The sequence below is a fragment of the Habropoda laboriosa genome, unplaced genomic scaffold, assembly GCF_001263275.1.
Source record: "Habropoda laboriosa isolate 0110345459 unplaced genomic scaffold, ASM126327v1 scaffold95, whole genome shotgun sequence".
Classification (NCBI taxonomy): domain Eukaryota; kingdom Metazoa; phylum Arthropoda; class Insecta; order Hymenoptera; family Apidae; genus Habropoda; species Habropoda laboriosa.
In genome coordinates this window covers 479,978-500,793 of record NW_017100204.1, presented here as the reverse complement: position 1 = coordinate 500,793, position 20,816 = coordinate 479,978, and the positions used below count along the sequence as shown (strand labels likewise).

The 20,816-nt window shown below is 34.3% G+C and overlaps 3 protein-coding genes across 5 annotated transcripts; 1 reads left to right on the top strand and 2 right to left on the bottom strand.

The window, feature by feature from the left end:
* Window positions 1-5,481: 5,481 nt before the first annotated feature.
* LOC108570576 (transmembrane and coiled-coil domains protein 2) lies at window positions 5,482-10,609 on the bottom strand. Of its 2 annotated transcripts, none has more exons than XM_017932456.1 (10): window positions 10,354-10,609; window positions 9,928-10,123; window positions 9,184-9,349; window positions 8,818-9,046; window positions 8,541-8,585; window positions 8,289-8,371; window positions 6,874-7,205; window positions 6,365-6,765; window positions 5,822-5,982; window positions 5,482-5,638 (listed from the first exon to the last, which is right to left on the bottom strand). In XM_017932456.1, the coding sequence occupies exons 1-9, from the start codon at window positions 10,539-10,541 to the stop codon at window positions 5,826-5,828; spliced, it is 1,797 nt and encodes a 598-aa protein (XP_017787945.1). In that variant the 5' UTR covers window positions 10,542-10,609; the 3' UTR covers window positions 5,482-5,638; window positions 5,822-5,825. The 2 variants fall into 2 exon arrangements, with proteins under 2 accessions (XP_017787945.1, XP_017787946.1); XM_017932457.1 differs by having other exon boundaries at window positions 6,874-7,166.
* Window positions 10,610-12,255: 1,646 nt separating this feature from the next.
* Window positions 12,256-14,023, bottom strand: LOC108570577 (GSK3-beta interaction protein). Of its 2 annotated transcripts, XM_017932459.1 has the most exons (2): window positions 13,611-14,023; window positions 12,256-12,445 (listed from the first exon to the last, which is right to left on the bottom strand). In XM_017932459.1, the coding sequence occupies exons 1-2, from the start codon at window positions 13,819-13,821 to the stop codon at window positions 12,411-12,413; spliced, it is 246 nt and encodes an 81-aa protein (XP_017787948.1). In that variant the 5' UTR covers window positions 13,822-14,023; the 3' UTR covers window positions 12,256-12,410. The 2 variants fall into 2 exon arrangements, with proteins under 2 accessions (XP_017787948.1, XP_017787947.1); XM_017932458.1 differs by lacking the exon at window positions 12,256-12,445 and having other exon boundaries at window positions 13,135-14,023.
* Window positions 14,024-14,992: 969 nt separating this feature from the next.
* On the top strand, window positions 14,993-19,495 carry LOC108570585 (F-box only protein 39-like). The gene is made up of 6 exons (XM_017932468.1): window positions 14,993-15,184; window positions 15,470-15,702; window positions 16,756-16,982; window positions 18,069-18,227; window positions 19,006-19,170; window positions 19,344-19,495. The coding sequence occupies exons 1-6, from the start codon at window positions 14,993-14,995 to the stop codon at window positions 19,493-19,495; spliced, it is 1,128 nt and encodes a 375-aa protein (XP_017787957.1).
* The last annotated feature ends 1,321 nt before the right edge of the window (window positions 19,496-20,816 follow it).

The window sequence follows — 20,816 nt, the reverse complement described above, 5'->3', positions numbered from 1 at the left end:
CGTTGTTATTAAAAATTCTTTTTATTTCGAAACGGTATTAAATAATAATGTTAATGACAAGAGCTGCTAAGTTGATATTTGGCTTGAAACTGTCGTTTAGCAGCAATAACATAATACGGGCACTGCGCGCGTATGTTGATCAGTTTTTTTTTTTTCAATGGACATAAACTTGTTTTTTTTTTTTTTTGCTTTAACTACATTATTACACTGACCTGTTATGCAGCTATTACATACGTACACTCGTGTGTATGCATAATATGTATGTATGCACGTGTATGTGCCTAGCGTGCTAACAAATTTCCATTACAATCGCTGTTCATATTGCCTACATCGTCCTACAATTGACAACAAATATTTAATCTATAATTTGACATTAACTACCTATGCAAGGCATCGATGACAATATATTTTGTTTCGTTACTTTTTCCTTCTATACTATAACTATGTGGGGGCCCCCAAAATTACTGATAGTGTGAGTAACGATTATCAAATTCCAGGATTACGTTAACTTTGTCGCAACTTATTTAAACATACGCTGAAAGTTTCCCCGTGAAGCTCTGATTAATACAAAATACATATAAAATTGTAAATAGCCGCGATAAAAATGAAAAACTCATAGAAAAATGTAACATTGTAAGATACAAAATACGTCCATCGTTGTTTGACATATGTTTAATTTTTTGTCCATATAAATCTACATATGTAACTCGATCCTTTTTTTCACTTTTCTTTCTCTCTCTCTTTTTTTTTTTTTTTTTTTTGGTTATTTTAACGCTTTTTAATCGCTTCTCTCTTCTGCTACGCTCGAAACTTTATTATGTAAACGTTCTTATAAGCGTGCAGATAGGGGCCCTCGCTAAATCAGTGGTCGATGGTGTCAACAAATTCACTAATATTGGATTACATGTGTATCTTACAAAGCACCACGATCTAAAGCTATACAATACATATAGGGTGTTGTTTACTTAACACGAAACTACAAACGGAGAATCGGACGTACAACTCTTGCACTTTATGTTTCACACGGTCGTTTGCTTATGCATACAAGAAATTTTTATTTTAAAGATAAATACTGACGATTAGCAGTGAATAACGATCAACCTTGAAAAAAAAAAAAAGTTCACGCAGTTTGTCGTGGCAATTATGGTAATGTTTAAGCGCATTGCTGAACACCCTATATATTTTGTCTAGTTGTCACTTACACAATAATAAGCATACAATTTTAGTTGAAATTTGATTTAAACAACGTAAAATTAGAAATCTCTTACAGAATCAATATAACATTAAGTTCAATAAAATTTAGATATTAACGAATCTGTATTTGTTATTCTTCGAATATTATTTAAACATCGTTGCAGGTTGCTTTCCTTTCAGATGATAATCTAACATGACAATACAGGTGTAAAGTTGCTTGAAAATTTTTACACGTGATTATATTGATCCCAAAACTGATTTTTAACTTCTACGCTTATGTATAAACTTAGTATAGTCACAGCGACGTTTTATAAATTTATAGACATAAAGAACGACTATTTTTTAGGAACGCAAGAGGATCATTCGAAGGAAACGTTATTATAATTATGAATTGAACATATTTTTATAATACAATTGAAAAGAAAGTCGATGTGAGAAAATAAAAAAATACACGCGGTCCGTGAGAATTAATGAAATTTTTCCTGATCAATCTATACACGATCAAACTTCCTTTTCCACTTTGATCCTCGATATGAATATGTAATTTTAATCAACGAGATTTCGTCTCATTTTTCACAAATTTAGATTACGAACATTTTTGATGTCTTTCGTGTAACATTTGTTGGCAGCATTTACATTAAACGTATAAAAAAGTTATAAAAATTACTGTTTTCAACAAATATTAATGTAGCACCGTTTAAATGGGCCGCGTGGAATACGTGTGAAGTAGCGTGAGATGAGTGAGAGTAAACGCAAAAATATTGGCGGAAAACGCCAATAGTAGTCGGTCCAGGAGCAGTGAGTTCGAGTAATTGAGAAATATACACTAAAATCAAACGCATCCTCACTCACCACCCCTCTAACAATTAATACAACATTAATTACAGACGAAAGTCATAATAAAAATAAAGAGTAGATTGTTGAATAAACAAACTTTCAGAAATTTCATGTTATACATGATGTAATGAATGCATAAGATTGTACTCTGTGCGGATGAGAAGAGAAAATATATCGTTAGATACTCGGTCAAGACATTAGGTATAATCTATGCCGTAAAAACTCAGAAGAGCATATGAAGATGTATTTGTTAACTGCCTTGACATACTGGCATGCGTACCCTTTTTGGCAATCTGGACGCTACACCAACTATTGTAGGGGTCAATTGAATTGGCCGGTCGAGGACTTTGAAGGGTGAACAGATTATGCAGTTCGATAGCTCGCAGCCGTTACAATTTTCTAACACTCCGCACTAAGCTATATTCATGGCACGCGCATATAGACACACACACACACACACACACACACACAAATTATATTTTAACGTATTGTTTCAAATATCTGTATCGTCCTAAGAGAAAAGACGAGAAGAGCGTATTGCCACAAGGAAAAAAAAAATATTACGTTACAGTAATAGATACGTCCAAAGGTTCAGAAGTGTGCACCTATAAGCCTATAGCGTCGATCCGTCAAACTACTACATATGCAAGCCTCGTTTAGTAAAGCTTGTAAACACCCAATAGCGCTAGCGGAGAAGTAACTTTGACCAGCCAATTCGTATAGCTCCTAGAATAGCAAAGGAAGAGGCAATAAGATAGACCCGAAAGGTCGAAATTATTCATAAAGAAGACATATGGATTACATCTTAACAAAAGTAGTTACTGTGCAAGACACTATAAGATTAAAAGAAGAACTCGTTGGGATTTGCAAAGCAAAGATTGATTCGAGTATGATTTGTATGGCAGCAGATTTGAGTATTCGGACCTGGAATGAAAGACCAACACTTTGGAAATGGACAGACAAAGATTTAACTTCCCTACAAAAATTGTAGAATGCTGTTCAACCTGCAATTACTCTTTCTTTATTGACATGTCGGAAAGCCTGTAAACGAAGAAATTTTAATCAACCAGGGACCTTCGAACTGAAACACCATTTTCCTCTTCCTAGTAGCTGAAAACTGCTATAGTTTCATAGGGCATTTGTTGAAGCAAGTAACAATAGTAAAAAAAGCGTCTTACAGGATTAGTCCAAGCGTGGAGAGAAATCTTTTCAGATGCCGTTAAAGAAGCGTTGAAAGCAAGTTGTATCTTATCATTGTTGTGTACTGGTCTGGTCAGTATTGAATTGGTTGGAAAGGGCCTGTGCCAGTCTAAACATCGTTAAAAGAACTCGTTTTAAATATCTTTGTTTTGAACAGCATGGAAAATTCCTAGTGGAGCGCGGGAAACTTATCATTATACGTCCTTCGGTATTCCGGAAATGACATGGATTTTTTGTCGATTATTTTCCGACGAAGCTCTGGCAGATTGGAGTCTATTGACTTATTCATTACACACTGGGATATTTGTCGCTTGTACCGGAGATAATGATAACCTGTCTCATCCGGCATGGAGCGCACGACATTGGCTTCCGTTAATCCAAGCGACGAAAGTTCAGGCAGCATAAAGTAGACTCAAGCTATTCCAAGTAAAATTGTTGTTTCAAATTTACAAGGGGCCTTTTCATATAAAGCTAAAAAAAAAAAGCATTAAAGCAATCGATCTCAAACCTTGAGCATCTTTATTTTCAAACCTAGTATAGCAAGTATCATTCACTTGAAAAGATACCGCCTATGTGAAAAGGGTTAGAATGCATTTCGGTTATTTATCGTTTTTCTTCCCGATTATAATACATAGGTAATATACAAATTACCACATAATCTTTATTTTATTTACACAATTTGCTTATCGATTAAAAAGGATTTTTTCATTTTTTTTTTTTCGTGTAGATTAACGAAATGATAACAGTACATATGTATGTAGTCTAGTCTAACATATACAAATAACAAAAATCGTAATGCGTGAACTTAATACAAGTTGGAAATGATATATTTTTACAAAATATAAAGAGGATTTTTATGTATTATGCGGTAAAAAAGGTATCGATGATTATCGAAAGGTTATATCTGTCTTTGTCTGCCATATATTCGTGAAATAGTATCGGGCTCATGATGACGAAAACTAGGAAAATAATAAAATGAAACATATTTCGCCATTAAGTAGCGAGAATACAATCAAAAGATTACGACGTAGACCAAAATATTTTACACACGCACAGATTTGAGCATCTATGTTAATTTAAGAATAATTTTCTTCTTCGTATAATTGTATCATTTTGCAATTACCGTTGCATTTTTTTTATTTTTCTCTAACATCGTTTTATCGTTTCAACACTTCTGAATTGATTAGCAACACAAATTTGCCAGAAATATTAAATTACTCACAATTGTAACAGCGATGTAGTCCGTCAGTCTTTCTCTCATTTCAATATCTGTCATGGTTCATTTCTTTATATTCGATCTAATATGTACGCATACTGGTGTCTGTGGTGGTTTAAAACACTCATGAGACTAAAGGTATAATAACCGCGTGTTGTTTATTTTCAATGAAGTAACCTTTTTAATACCGAAATAAATCAATGTTGTAGAGTAAGAGGAAAGGAACATATTGGTCCTCTTTTGATATCGCATCTATATACACTTATTTGTATTTAAACAATTCTATCTTTTAGGTTAGTACTATTGCAGTTACTACTCAATACTAAAGAATATACCTTGCTACTTTATACATTTCAAAGTGAAGAATGCCTATAGTCATTGAAGTGTTTTCTTAATTTATATTATTGTTTAGCAATTGGACGATTGTAATTACAAATATTTTATTTAGAATCGTGTATTCGGTAAATTACAGATTTTGAAATATCAAATATACAAACTATAATTCTGAAAAAGGTTATAACACCTCCCACAGACACTGATGATAGAACAATTTTCTTTTCTACCTTTTAATCAGTACTTTCGCTTCTTTTTTAAATAATTTTTTCTAATTCCATGTTAAATAATGATTCATGTAAAAGTGAACGTAATCGCATGACATCGGAGTAAATTCTTCTAACAATGTGCTGTATGTAATCAAGCAATATCAGTGTACAGCGTTATAACTACTGCTTCCTTTATGTTTTATAGAAGTTATTTTATTTTATTACAAATTATAATGATTTTTCTTTATTCACACGCAATCCATGTTAAATTCGTACCTTTTTTTTTTTTTAACGAAGTTGATCAAGTGAAAATATCACAAATAAATTTGTAACAATTGCATAAGGGAAAAAAGACACTTTTACGTTTATAATTTTTTTTTAAATTTCTTCTTAAATGAAACATTTTTGCACAGCAAAATATGTTTTGTGTATTGCAATTCTATTAACAGTATCAAACAGACTTAATCACTCGGATGATTTAATACAGTGGTGGTGAACATGATCGAATTTGAAATAAAAATAATGTCATTGGCGCATATACCTACTATTATTGCTCCAAAACTACAGCACTGATAAATGGGTCCAAAATGTTGATCATTGTGTACAACTTTTCTTCATCACAGGGTATAGTAAATTTAAGTATACCACCCTAAAATAAGTTGTATTTATTCGCTCCACCCCAAACTAGCAGAGTATCGAATTACTTAAGATAGAATACGGAAATTAGTGTAGAACCGTCGAAAGATATTAATAATACTAAGGTTACGTGTTTCTGCATATTATTTCATTTAAACTTTTATAATTTTTATAAAAATAACAATAATTTACTTACGATGCTACTTAACGGCGAGCGTCTGTTTAAGATGGCGCATGAGGTGGCTGCCGACATCGTGAATCTCAGGCCATTGTCTGAGCACAAACACTATGCCCAATACAACAAGCGTAGTAGTTAATATGCGCACCCTGCACATGAAAGAATGAGGCTTAGTACAGCTGCAACAGAGACGTGAAAACAAAATAAAACAATGAGTGTGCGAAATTAAAATCAGATGGCGATGTACGCGATGAAGAAGTATGAATTGAGATGTATGTGAATAAAAGAAAGCGAAAAGCAGTAACGTGAACGCAAACATGTGTTGATAAAAAACATGAATTATTATTTTGTAGGAAATGATAATTATCTGTTTGCTATGAATTGAAAATAAATAAATAAATTATGTATTTTGAAGTAAAATAGATTACTTTCATGAAGCTTTTATGATTAAGCTAAAATATATGGTTTTATGTTTACATAAATTATAAATATCATTTTTCAAGTTTTAATATTTCCTGGAAAAATAAAAACCGAAAAATTTACAATAACAAATAACTATACCTGGTCCTAAGGAAAGGCATCATTATACCAGCACCTGTTGCAACAAGAAGTAGAATAACTTGCAACACTATTAATACTATATTTATGAGTTTTACAACCACTGCCCTAGCGTTGCTATTATCCAGACCCTCCAAAGTGACGTATTGTTGGTGTTGTTGTTGTTGATGTTCCATTTTACAAATTTTAGTTTGGCAACTTTCCAACATTTCGTGTATGTCTCTTAATCGATCTTCACTTTGATATTGCACTTTCTCTTCCATGTCCGTTATAGTTTGTTTTAAATTTTCTACCTCGTTCTGATGGAGTTCAGTTAGATCGTTAATTTGTTCTTCCAGACGTTCGCATCTGAAACGTTCCTCTTGCAAAGCATGTGAAAGATATGTTACTTCTTGTTGCAAACCCTAAAATTATTTACGGATGAAATGGTAGTGATGTAATAATAACGTAAATAAATTTATTAGTTTTTTGGCTCTCTTTTTTTTTAATTTTACAAATCGTCAGAAACAAACCTTCAAACCATCTAATTTGTCTTGCGTCATCCCCAAATTTTCTCTAAGTTCTAGTAATTCCGAGAAAATAGATTTGAGAGTCAGTGAAGCATTGTTACTAGTATGACACGTTTGTGTATGTCCTCTACTACCAGGTCCACTTTCACTTGTAACACTAGAGCATTCTGATCCTTCTTCGGAGGGAAATTTCATCGCCGCCCCACTGTGAGTTGATCCTAAACTACATCCACCGGGAAGAGTAGCTGATCCATGGTGTGTTTTTTCATCTTCAACACTAGCGTTATCTCCATTACCTGCACGCGGTGTATCGTTTACATAAAAAGTCGAGCCATCTGCAGGGACACAGACGTCGCAAGTTAGAATGTTATCCAATACCAGATTATTCCGCCTTTGTTAACAATTAAACTGTTTACTTAGTGTTGCATATTAAAATACTCCTGTCTTTTTAATATGTTTATTGACAGTTTTAAAACAGGAAATGCTTTTGAAAATACGAAAACATGTATGAAACTTCATAATCAGTGTTATGAAATGCTTCGTAAATTTAATGTAAAAATTCCTTCTTCTTTATTATCTGTTTTTTAATGTTGTTATATCCTCGTATTAGTTTGAATACTCTCTGTTAATGTATTGGATAACTAATGTTAAAAGAAGCAAACATCTGGTTTTTGTGAACCAATAAATAAAGATTACAATGCAAAATTATTAAGTGACACAAAACTGTAATAAAAATATGAAGCTTACAGTATGTAAAGACAACATTCTCATATAAAAATTATTCACGAGTGAAATGTGTACATACACATAGAACTTGGATTCCTTATAATATGCAATAACAAAGTAATAGTGTTAAAAATTTACATCATAAAAGATTAAAACATATATGACACATATACATTAAAAATGAGATACTTATTAGATATACAGGAAAAGGAACATATAATAAGAAAATTATGAAAAAATTAGCAAAAATATTACTTACTACTTTCAACTGCCATGATAGCGCAAAATATTAAAGAATATTTATTTTTAAATTTGTAAATAAATGGAAAACGATTGTACTATTACTATAATACATTTTTCATCCTTATGTACATTTCAATTTTATTTTAAATAAATATAACGATAATCTTTTTAAAATAATAAACATATTATTGGCTAAGATAAAATTTCAATGATTCTGACAGTGTATTTACATAATGTATATTGTAAATAAAAAAAAAGGTGCATGCTATTGCTTGTAACAACAGAGTTTATTAGCAGAAAGCAGTATGTGCTTGGTGATAGTGCTGTTTGACACAAAGTTTTAACTAGTATTTTTTATAGTAAATATTCGCAAATTGAATAATAATTAATATTTGAATAATACTGTAATAATTAATTTAAAAAACAATTTATAATAAAAAATTACTCACGGGATAAGGTATTTATATTATCAGCACTGCCAAATTTGTTTTTTATTAAATGTGCAAATTCCCTTGGTTTGGACATTACACTTCTAGAACATATAGGAAAAGTAGTTTACATGATATTAACAGCATTACAAGATTATAAAAGTATAAATACAATACTAAAGTACTACTATTTGTAGGTATATAAATCCAGTAATTTAATATAACATACACAATACAACAGCTACTGCAATCTATTTTCATATCAACACTCACCCTGAAAAACCAGTGATTCCAACCCTGATATTGCCACCCACGTTTCTGGAAGTGAGTCTTAAATTAGATGAAAGTATCACACTCTATATTTAGCAGCATAAAAGGTAAATTAAAAAAAAAAAAAAAGAAAAGAATATAAAAATATTATACCACAGTAATAAGTTCTCATACTTGAAATCAGTATAGTGTAAAATTGAAAAGAACTTTAAAATACTAAGTACAATATGTTACTAATACATTTAATGAAAATAATTGATAAATAATATAAAATAGTTACTTAAGTCCTTGTCCCATGTCTCGAAGTACTTCTCTGGGTTGTCTATGACTTGTAGGTGCACCATTTAGTTCATAATTTTTTAATTTTTTTGTATAACTATCCAATTTCTTTTGGAGTTGAGAAATACTGTGTGCTGATTTTTGATTTTTCTTTTCAAATACTGCTTTGATTCGGGTAAGCTGCTGCTTGTCTGCATTAGCAGCTAGTTTTAAATATTCATTAACATTTTCTGAAAGGAAACAGTATTGAGATTTATATTTATAATATGATATTCATTACTATTCTAGCTTAAACAGTTGTCTTAACACTTCAGTGTGTGAGGAATATCAACACTATACTAATTAACTGTTAATTGCTGAAAATTACCATCACGTGTAGTTTGTTCTATTCTTATGAGTTCTCGTGTTTTAGCAATTTTATTTTGGATGTGCTCAATAATTTGACAAACCCGAGCAGAATTAGAGTCAACTTCATCAGTTATTAATTCAGAGGAGCCATTTGATAGGAACGATTGTGTTGCATGATATTGTTCCTATAAATACATTTACTATTATATTAAAATATACAGACCTAATTAATACATGAAACACGTAACTTTAAAAAGCGGAAAACAAATTACAACTAACAAAGCACATATTCATGAGCACAGTGCTCGAAAACTTATACTTTAAGATTGTATTCTGAATTCATGAAGATTAAGATCTCTAGCTTCAAAGCCACTTACAGCATTATGCAAATAACTACTTTATTTCTTAACCTATAACCCTGATTATACAGTTGTGGTTGATGACCTTGTAGTACAGTGTAATTGTCACAGCATACACAACAGTTTCACATTATATAAGTAACTTTATGTAAGAATATACAATCATATTTTCTATGGTAATAGATATTTGAAAGGATAATGTTATCAACATAACAAATTAATATTTTAACAATAATTTTAAATTATAAAAATGTTTGTATTACTAGAACTGCAATTTAATTCACATAGAATTACTAGGAGCATGTTATTTACAAATGAAAAGTCAACAGTATATATAAATGTGCAAATTAAAAACTATGAAGCTTCTGAAATTCAAATTATTCTATTGTAAACCAATTACATACTCCTTCATCATCAGCTGGTAGGAGAACATTTGGCACAAACTCATCTTGTTCGGCAGTGATTAAATTGGTATTTGGTTCATCCATAGCATCTACTCGAGTTGCAGTTCCTGGTGATTTTTGCCTACTACCTTTGACATTGAGGCTGACTCCACCACCACTACTTCCACTGCCTGTATTATCCATCCCTGTTTGGGAACTGTGAAGCCAAATTTAATTTTGTACTGTGCTCCTTTTATTTATTTTTCATTTATTTTTTAGGAACATAATTTTTATATTTGTAAGTACAAATTATTGTATCATTAATTACATCATATTGAAGCATAAGCTTAATGTTTCAGTTTCATGTAAAATACTACAAAAAAATGAGAATTCTTAATCTCAGCCTATGCAAACACATATATACATCTACAAGAAATGAGATCTTACAGTGAAGCATTACGTGCTTTTGGAGTGTGATCCGAAGTAGTTGATAATTGTTGTTGAGGTGAGGTCAATGTATTTCCTCTGCTGGGTGATGTACTGCGTGAACTGTTCTTACTTGACGTGGTTACCATCAAATTAGCCATTCCTTTTTTCTGAAAAAATGATGACCTACCTACTTTTATTATACACATAGTCTGCAAACCAGTGTGCAGAGAATTACACTATAGCATTTTCTTTCCAATTGTGTTGCATTATTAATTCAGATATTATTATCATTTATATGAATGTAATGTGTACCCCTTATCATATCTTATCATAATACAAAGTTATTTTTCATCAAATATTATAAAAATTATTCATAAGATTTTTTTATAATGTGATTTAGCTGAAGGTAATATACAGAAAATAATTGTATTTAAAAATGTATTGGGATAAAAAAAATATAATATTTTTGATTTGTTTATTAAAATATACAACTAATAAAACGAAAAATAAATGAAAGAATATATTACTGAACAGTTCCATTTTACTTGACCCCTACATACCTATTTTGAGCTACAATTTTCTCTAAGAGTGATATTATCTAATCTAAATCTTGTGTGTACAATAGATTATATATGTTGCCCAAAAATAGTATATAGGATCTTTAGTTGAAATATTGCTAAAGTTCATCTTTTTACAATAATATACATTTAAAATTGATTGATATCATTACAGAGTTCAACTATATCACAGAGTAATTAACATTTGTAATAAAATTGGTGGCCTACTTCTGTGACAATAAATTTGTGCTAAATATAATTATATTTAAAAATTAGATACTGTTTACATGGGTACAACATGTTAATTTAATTGAACAATACTGTTAAAAAAATGTTTAATTTACATTGAATGGAATAACATTTAGTAATGTAGTTTACTGTAGTATTAAAAGAATGCCTGAGAAAGAATTAGTTACTTCTTTCACATTCTATCACCTTTAACCCAATCCTTTAACTGATGAATCATTGTGATTATCATAATTAGACCATCGGCATTGCTTTCGAAGTGTGACGAATATATTACGCGGAGGAAACAATGAAAATAACGTAAAATTTTATTTTACCTTTACGAAAGTTATTATAACATATTAATAATTTAAATGTAAAACGTGAATGATACATTGAAATTCACATCTGAAAATTTCAAAATACATTTTCTATACAAATATACACATTATTTAACGTTAAATCTATACTATTGTACAAGTAAATTTGATGTTAAGATTGTTCAAAATTTTCCATTTTTACTTAATTCCATAGGAATATATTCTTCGTTACACGAAATATTATCGTTAAGATATAAATGAAAAATTACAAATTTTGTTATGCTCGATAAAATAAAGAAAAAAAATTAATACGATACAAACAAAAAACATTTCGATTAAAAATGTTTTAAATAAATAACAAATTCCGCTATACTAGGGTTCTTATGTAAACTAAGAATTTCTAGCGGAATAACAATGTCACATCTCGTAGTTGTAAAATACGTGAAACGTAAAGAGTCTTTGTAAAATTTTCCATTGCAAGTCATTCGGTTTAATTGAAAAATTGGACGTTTAAGCAAACAAAAAAAAAATATAGCTGTAGCATGAAAAAATTTGAAATACGCATGTATGCGAATCGAGCGAGGATCAACGATATTTAGCAACTTGTGATATTACGTTACTATCGCGACTCATTTCTACGCATACAACATTGTCTACAGTTGTATAGGTTCGAAAGAGATATAGGAAGCGATTGTCCCACCCCTTTCACGTTGATACCGAGAAATGGGGTACGATTATCGAATAAAAACAAACGACCTGTCAAAATTCCGCGGTTCTTTGACATTCGATTTACCGAAATATTTCTCACTTACCCTTTTTACCGTCCGATGCACGCAGCTCTTGGCTGAAGCATGTTTTTAATCAACGTAATGTCACAGGAATGCACAAAGAGGGTCCTTCACGTACTGCTTTTTCTTTATCGTGTTTCTGGTCAATCAAAGGATAGCCGTTGTTATCGTTTTTCACGGGCGTGTCATCGCTCACCGTTCGACATCGTCGCACTGGCCACTGCAATATTAACAGACGGGATGCACTGTGTCGTTCTTAGGCACCTAATCGACGATAAACTCATTCAGAAATACCACGAAACGCACACACGATGCGACACATTCGGCGAAACCGCTTCGATACTTCACGACTCAACAGTGGAATACGCCAAACAGAACATAGAGCAACGAACATAAAGGAGGGGGTAAACACAACCGATATTACCACTTACACCGACTGATCTTTCGATTCCTAGGGATATTTCCTAGGGACGCGCGATTCGTCGGTATCGCAATACCGTATCTATCGCGTGTTATCACAACATTTACATAAGTGAACGAATTGTTTTTAGATATGACACAACACAATGAGATGAACTTTCTTCACAAAAATTACGAAATTGTTGAAACACAATATTTACGATAAATTTATTCGGCACGTGTGAAAAATTTCTATTTTAGTTCGAACTTTACTCAACGTTATTTGTCGAACGCAACGTGTTTCAAAAATGTGCATTTGACGGAAATGAAAGAAAGTATTTTACGTAATATCACATCACAATAACGTATCAATATTCAAAAATAAAAATAGCACAAGTTTCGTGTGTAATTATTCGAAAGATCGTTTAATTCGACAGTATTACGCCTAATATTAGTGCGTCACCGTGTGCTTCGAAACTTTTGTTTGGAAGTGAAAACTTTTTTGGCGGTATGCAACGCTTTGTGTCAAAATACATGAGAACTACAGAACACTTGTTACTGTGTATCGAATACGACACTGTCCTTGCGAATTACCGTACACTCGGATATCTTCGGCTAGATTCGGACTAAATGAGTACTGCGCAAAGAGAAAACGCATTTGACGAGAATCATGATTTATTTTGGATTTTGAACGCTTATTTTCAAATGATATATATTCAAACAATCGGGTTCAGCACTTTATTGGTATCTATATTTAACGCTGCGATGAATCTTTCGTCGTGATAGAGTAGAATAAAGATGGTTTATTAATAATACCGATAAAATTCTAATTAAACTTGTTCACTGACAGTCACTCAATTGCTTAAGCTTATTAACGAGCGAATTTCCGAAGGAATCTCTGTACTGCGGGCTAACGAAATCTAGCAAGCTGTAGGGTGTCTCAAAGTGGTCACTTCCTCTGTTCGACGTGTTGTCGTGCGCTTTACCAACAATGATAAAACCGGCGCTTGACAATTCGACGCAAAACTTCAATCCCTCCAACGTGGTCAGATTCAAATGAAAACGCTGATTGTTGTTTCGTAATTTCTCCGATATCTTAATGTCCCGTACATGATGCTTCACATCATCGATAACTGCTTGTGCCTCGAGCTTCCACTGTTCCTTGCTAAACACTTCATTATTGGCTTCTTCCTTCATTCTTGTGACTTGACAGCGTCAACAGGCGCCTTTTTTATCGACGCATGTAATATTCTAGGCGATTTGGCAACGTTACTGTACGTTTTGTCAACGTTTTAGCGATTCACATTAAACAATGCTCGCGATTTACGTGCTAAAGATGGCACGTGGACAGGTTAGAATCAGGGTCAAAGACCAAGATCAAATGATTACGTAATTGTCTGGCAAACTTATTTCCTTCTGAGAGGTGTACAATATCGTTCTTTGGTGACGACAGTCACTATGATCCGTGGTCAGTTTAGTCCTTGACACTGCACGGTTATAAATTATGCCGTACATTCAATCCCACGTACACATCGGTGCATGTGTACCAAATGTACTCCGTATACTGACTATAAATCCTATATATGCAATTTCTCGACTCTCGCCGCGCCATCTGTCCGCGTCGAGCGCTACTAAATTTGCCGCAACGTTGAACCAATAAGCGGGAAAACTTATTATGCCGTCGAACAAATACAATATTAATACAATAACGATATAAACGATCCTCTCGAGCTTGGTAGTTACATAAAGTTATTATCTTTCTGTTTACCCTTACACACAACCCTAACAAATCGTTAAAAAAAGGAAGCGATTATCTCATAATTGGAGAACTATTTATATCAACGATAAATTTTCCAAAATTTCTAACACGAGAAAATTAACTAGAAAATTACGAAACAGAAGAAGCTTGTATCCGTTTAACGTCCTCGTCCCGCAGTTATTCAATAGTTACCAAAGAAACGTGACGCGATCGTAATGAGACTCACGTACATCTATCAATTTCATCTATAGAATGCGACGTGTAATTGGGACAGCTTCTATACATCGCATCGTCAAGAGCAGACGAGAGATCTTCTTAACAGAATCACATACAACATTGTCCCTTTTCGTTTTCATTGGGAATAAAAGTAATAAAAAAAATTTGACAATTCTAAATAACTTGGGTATTAAAAATCGAAGATAGAGGAGCCTCGATCACGGATATAAATTCAAGCCAGCTAATATCTACCTCGTGAATTCGCGCAGCAATTGATCGTGCGATTGTTCAATGACGATCGAGCTCTCGATATCGTGACAAGAGAGCCTTACGAGGTTGCGACAGCTGCCTCGGCTACGTAGAGATGAAGACGGGCCAAGCTGAAACTGGGAGATGTGGGATCAGCTGCCGGAGCTGATATTGACGCAGATATTCAGTCACCTCGCTCGTGGGGACCGTGCCAATGTTGCACAAGTCTGTCAGTCATGGAATCGTGCACTTTCCTCGCCAATTCTTTGGCGTTCCGTTACGGTCTTCGTCGATCGTGATCTGCGTGGTGACTTCTCGCTCGCGGGAGAATTAGCCGTACGCAAAGCATTTATAATCGAGAGAAAAAGGAAAGAATGAAAACTGATATTCTTCCTCGAACTGCAAACACGATTCAATTGGCAAACGTTGACACACGGGGGGATTAAATTTAAACCGAATGCATGAATTCCCGGTGGTTTGCACTGGTCGGTATTTCCACTTATAGCGAACAAAGGCTCATTGTTGTCGGGTTAAACACAGACGGAGAGTGTCATTTCGATAAGATAAAATGAATGCAAAATTCGAAGAATGCGCGGTTGATAAGAATTACGTATTGTTTAGGCGAAATATGGACAGCATATGCGAAACTTGGAACTTGCTTGGTCACGACCGTACATCTTGCCAAGGGAGGCCCGTATTACTCGTAATGTTCAAGCTGAAGCAGGTGCCGACTTCCTTACGGTTGTACGAGCTAAAAACGTCCAGTTGAAGAAACTGATACTCACCGATTGGATCTTCAGCTGTAAATGGGGGAACAGAGGCAAACTGTTGTACGCGCTAGCGAGTTTTCTGGGGTAATTAGCTGTCTTACACCTGAAGACACTCGATAACTTTTATCTAGGAGTGGAATTTCGTATCGCAGAAACCTCTCGTGATAGAAAAATTCAATATTCTTCTTTCAAACGATTACATTAAAAAGAAAATAATAATTTCAACATTTACAAACCTTTTAGAAAAGGTAAATATTCTTCTTTCAGGCAATTACGTACAAAAAAAAAAACATAACTTAAACGCTTATAATCCTTTTGTGATAAAAAAAAAAAAAAATTAAATATCCTTCTTTCAAACGATTTACAAACCTTTTACGATAGAAAAATTAAATATCCTTTCAAATGATTACATACAAAAAAGAAAATAATTTATACACCTAGAAAAATTAAATAGTCTTCTGTTAAACGATTATACAAAAATTAACCCCTTAACCTATGATTTCTTTTCTGACTATGCATACAAGCGTCAGCCATTTAATGTTTCGGTACTGCATCAGGTAACAAAAGCTAAACTGTTACAGATTAATTATACTTAGGATTTCTTGCTAATATAACCATTTTTCTCACATCTTGACCAGATTCTCTGTCACGAGTCTGGCACGTTGTTGTATGTTAAAGGGTTAACAATTGAAAAATTCATAAACCATCTGCCGTGCAAAATTTAAATATTCTTTTCTATCTCTAAGAACATCCTTTCCTTACTTCCGCAAAAGAAGCCCGTTATTCCTGATTCGCGGCACAATCATACCATAGAAGTGCGGTAATTTCCCAAATCAATTCTCACGGACATAATCGACACCGTCTACTTCTACAGCTGTCAGCAGAACCTGGAAACGTTAAGCCTGCTTAACGCAAATCTCGGCGTGAGCGACGTGTTACGACTTCTCGCCAGTGCATCGAAAGGCTCGTCCGAGCATTTGGCGTATTTAGATCTTCGGGGTGCGTTTCGAGAATGGCAAGCGCCCCACAGTAATCCAAGGCACGTGAACCAGTTCCAGCTCTCTCTCCTCCTCGTATCGATCAACCACCCCCTGAGGTTTCACACAATTTTGCCTTTCTATCTAATGGAATTTTCAGATATCTCCGTTTGCTCGGACGATTTCGCGGGCTAACCGTCCTCAGGCTCGATTATCCGGCCTTGTCCGATCAAACGTTGAACGCTCTGACGAACGCAAGTTCGAGGGTGTTGAGAACTCTTCACGTATCGGTGAGAGACTCCGATTCCAGGCATCACACGATCGCTGACTCCGCCTGGCACAATTTGGTGCTCGTCTGCCCCGAGCTCACGGTGTCTTACACTATAGGTAACGATATAACACACAGGAGTGACGTAAAAGTAATCATTGATTTCCTCCATCTTCCGCGCCCACGATATTTCTCGAGTGATGTCGAGTGTGTGTACGTATGTATATATATGTACCTAGGTCGTTTGTCGCGGCTCTCTGTGTAATTTTGCGAATGACGCTGTTACGGTTGAAACAGCTTTAAAGGGGAAAAGTGCTCGAGAAATTCGATATCGAGATAGATGATTTTATTTTTGCGACACTCTTTGCCGACTACTCAGGCTACGCGAGCGTACTGATTGTATCTCGTTTATTTGCTTCGACAAGGCGGTTCTGATAAGACACGGAGATTAGATCGAATCGACGGATCGAGGAAAAGGGAGGAAGATTTTTACTTTGGTTTGCTTCTTTAGGTTTTTTTCATTTGTTCAACAATTGCAATCTTGTTAGATGATTAATCCGATACTAAGATAGTGCAACCTTGTTGAATAATAAATTGATACAATAGAAATTGTAACTTTCTTGAAAAGTAAATGGATTCGAAGGAAATGGCAATCTTGTTAAATGATAAATTGACCCAAACGGAAGCACTGTCAAATAATAAATACGATCGAAAGAAAATTGCAATTCTGTCAAACGACAAATTGACCCAAAAAGAAATTGTAACTTCCTTGAAAAATAAATCGGTTCAAAAGAAATTGCAACCTTGTTGAACAATAAATCGATACAATACGGAATTGCAATCTCCTAAAAAACTTAAATCGATTCAAAAGAAATTGCAACCTCCTTAAAAAGTAAACGGTTCCAAAAGAAATTGCAATCTCGCTAAACGACAAATTCACCCAAAAGAAATTGCAACTTTATCAAATAATAAACTGCTCGAAATGAAACTGCAACCTTGTCAAATAGCAAATATGATCCACAGGAAATTGCAATCTTGTTAAACGACAAATCGACCCGAAAAGAAGTTGCAACCTTGTCGAATGACACATTGATCCAATATGAAAATTGCAACCTTGAAACACAATCACGTTATAAGTATCGCGTTTTGTGTATTGAAAGTCGATGATTCTATGCACCATTTAGCTCGTTAAGTTTGATTTTCAGTTAACATCTCCCATTACGAAGATATGTGCTACTTGCTGCTGCCCAGTGTGCCATTGGCCAGGTTTCAAATGTTCAGCGGCCACGTGTGGGATCAGAGTAGATCTCGTAATTTCAGAAGCACCGTCGGACTGCTTATTACCCATTACACCAACACGCTCGGTATAATAAAGTCTTGCAAATCCTACACATCTCCTCTACTCTATCCACAGAATATTTCCTCACGCGGAACTTGCACGCTCTATTTCTCAACACGCTAACTACCGTAATAGACCTCTCCTCCGTACGCTGAATCTCGCATTTTGCTCACTTTTTCCTTTCAATTGCACAATCGTTGTATCACCGAGAGAAATGTCTTCCGGGTTGTTCGCGGGAATTATTGCCCGACGAATGTCGAAAATTCGTCAGTCGCAAGCTTTCAACGCCCCCTTTACCAAATTTTCAAATACGTGCTCGCAAATTTCACGTGTTACGAAATAAATGATTCCCAGTGGGTCGTTATTAAATTTTACATAAATCGAACGATCTCTATATTTTGAGATACTGAAAAGCGTTTTAGAAATTTCAGCGATCGTTGAACACACTTGGCCCGGGTATGAATACTTGACACACTTTTGGCGAACTTTCAGAACTCTTCTTTTTTTACAAACTTTATATATTACAAAATAAATCATTCGAGTGACTGCTGTTAAATTTTATGCAAATCGAATAATCTGTGTACTTTGAGATCACTTGCGAGTATGAATAATCGACACACTTTTGACAAATTTTCAAAACTCTTCCGTTTTACAAATTTTCCATAAAATAAAATAAATCATTCGAGCGATTATCGTGAAATTTCGCACAAACCGAATAGCCTGCATATTTTCTTGGAAATTTCAACGACGATCGAACACTTGGAACGTCTACGAATAATCGACATCTTTTCGTATTGTTTCAGCGGAGGTGATGCTACAACTCAGGAACAATCGCGAGCTGCTCGACGATTTGCTCGTCTCCATGCTGGTGCGTTGTAAACACCTAACGAGATTACAGTACGACGGTATAATAAGAAGTCTCGACACTTTGCGGGACATCTGTCAGCTTCAAGCTGAAAGCAAGACACGTAAGAATCCGAACACTTCTTCTCTCGTTCAACAAGACTTCAATCTCAACTTACCAATCTGACATTCCCCGCGAAACTTTACAAATCTTTCGCGTAAACGTATCCGAGCGAACAGACTGTTACAAAAGAAACAACGGAATACTGATGAAATTTTCAAAAAAAAAAAAATACAGGTTTTCGCACGATTCACGTGAAACCGCGTAACGTGAACGCCCGAAATCGAGCCATATTGAACGACATCAACTACAATTACGATCACAAGATGACGGAACAAGGAGTAGATTTTCGTATCGAGGATCCAGCCTCGGTTTTACTCTTCTACTAGAAAACACACACTTCTCAGCTGTCCACCCCGGTATCTGTCCCACTAGAATCTCTCGTTATTCCAGCCAGAGACGAGAAAAAGAAAAATAAATAAAACAATATCTGCTGCCCTGCATCTTGCTGCAATTTATTCTTTTTATCTTTTCTTTTTCATTGTACACAATTTATTTTGATAGCTCGGAATATTTGTCGTTTGTTAAACATTTTTGCAGGACGCGAAAAGACTTTTTTTTCTTAAATTCGCTCGATTTTCAGAGTGCGAAGAAATTGTTGTAGAAAAATTAAGAATAAATTCACAGTATCGTGAATGTATTTCTCTTCCCTTCTATTTATTTCACGAAATCGTTGACAAATCGTGAAAGTGTTCCCTTTCCTCTTTCATTAATTCCACGAAATCGTTGACAAATTGTGCATCGAACCACTGACAAGTCCTCTTCGGTAATAAATACGACGTGTATAAAAAAAACGTCTCGCAACAACAATTTATAAAAATACCTAAAAAGCCTTAAATGATAATTGAGAAATCGTTTCAACCGGTTACTATCCCTCGAGTTTACGAATTGCTCTCGTCGATCTCGCGAAGGAGTACAGTCTTCGAGTTTTCAATCAAGAGTAACGCACGATTATAAATAGTATACGTGTAAAAGAGTATAAAAAAACGTGTATAAAAATGTAGACGTCTGAAAATTGGTGTTAAATATATCACATTACACCATGAACGCTTGTTTTCTCCTTCTTCTATTGAAACTTCTTCCTAATTAATCGATTGCAAGTCCCTAAATTTCACGCTAATTGTATACTTCAGATCGTGCAACGTTCAGATTTCGAATAATATCAACATCAATTACTAAATTTCACTTACAATCGACCATTTTCTTCCTCTTCGAAGGAAGTATTCTACGACCTAAGTAGACTGTCGGCGAGGAAAATATTCCCCTGAAAATATCACCCACGAAATCTTTCACCTTGCACGACCACTAATCGTTACTTTCTACAATTTACAAAAGTAGCACAACACCTTTACAGGTGCAACAGAGTTTCGAACTGTTTGTTGCACCTTAATACTAGTATCAAGGACGGCTTAATGATCGCAGTGGTTGCAAACACGCCATTCGCTCTGCGCAACTAAAAACTGATCGTTCTAGAAACCAGGATGATTTTGCGGAAATACAATAACAGAAGGATCGACGTAACATCGAGATCATTTCTCAAAATGACACTCTTCCGTGAAATTAACCCCTTCGCTGCGGCAGAATTTAGTATGCGACGCGTGCGGAAGACGGTAGATGTTCAATTAATCATTTTTAAATTAAAACCCAGAA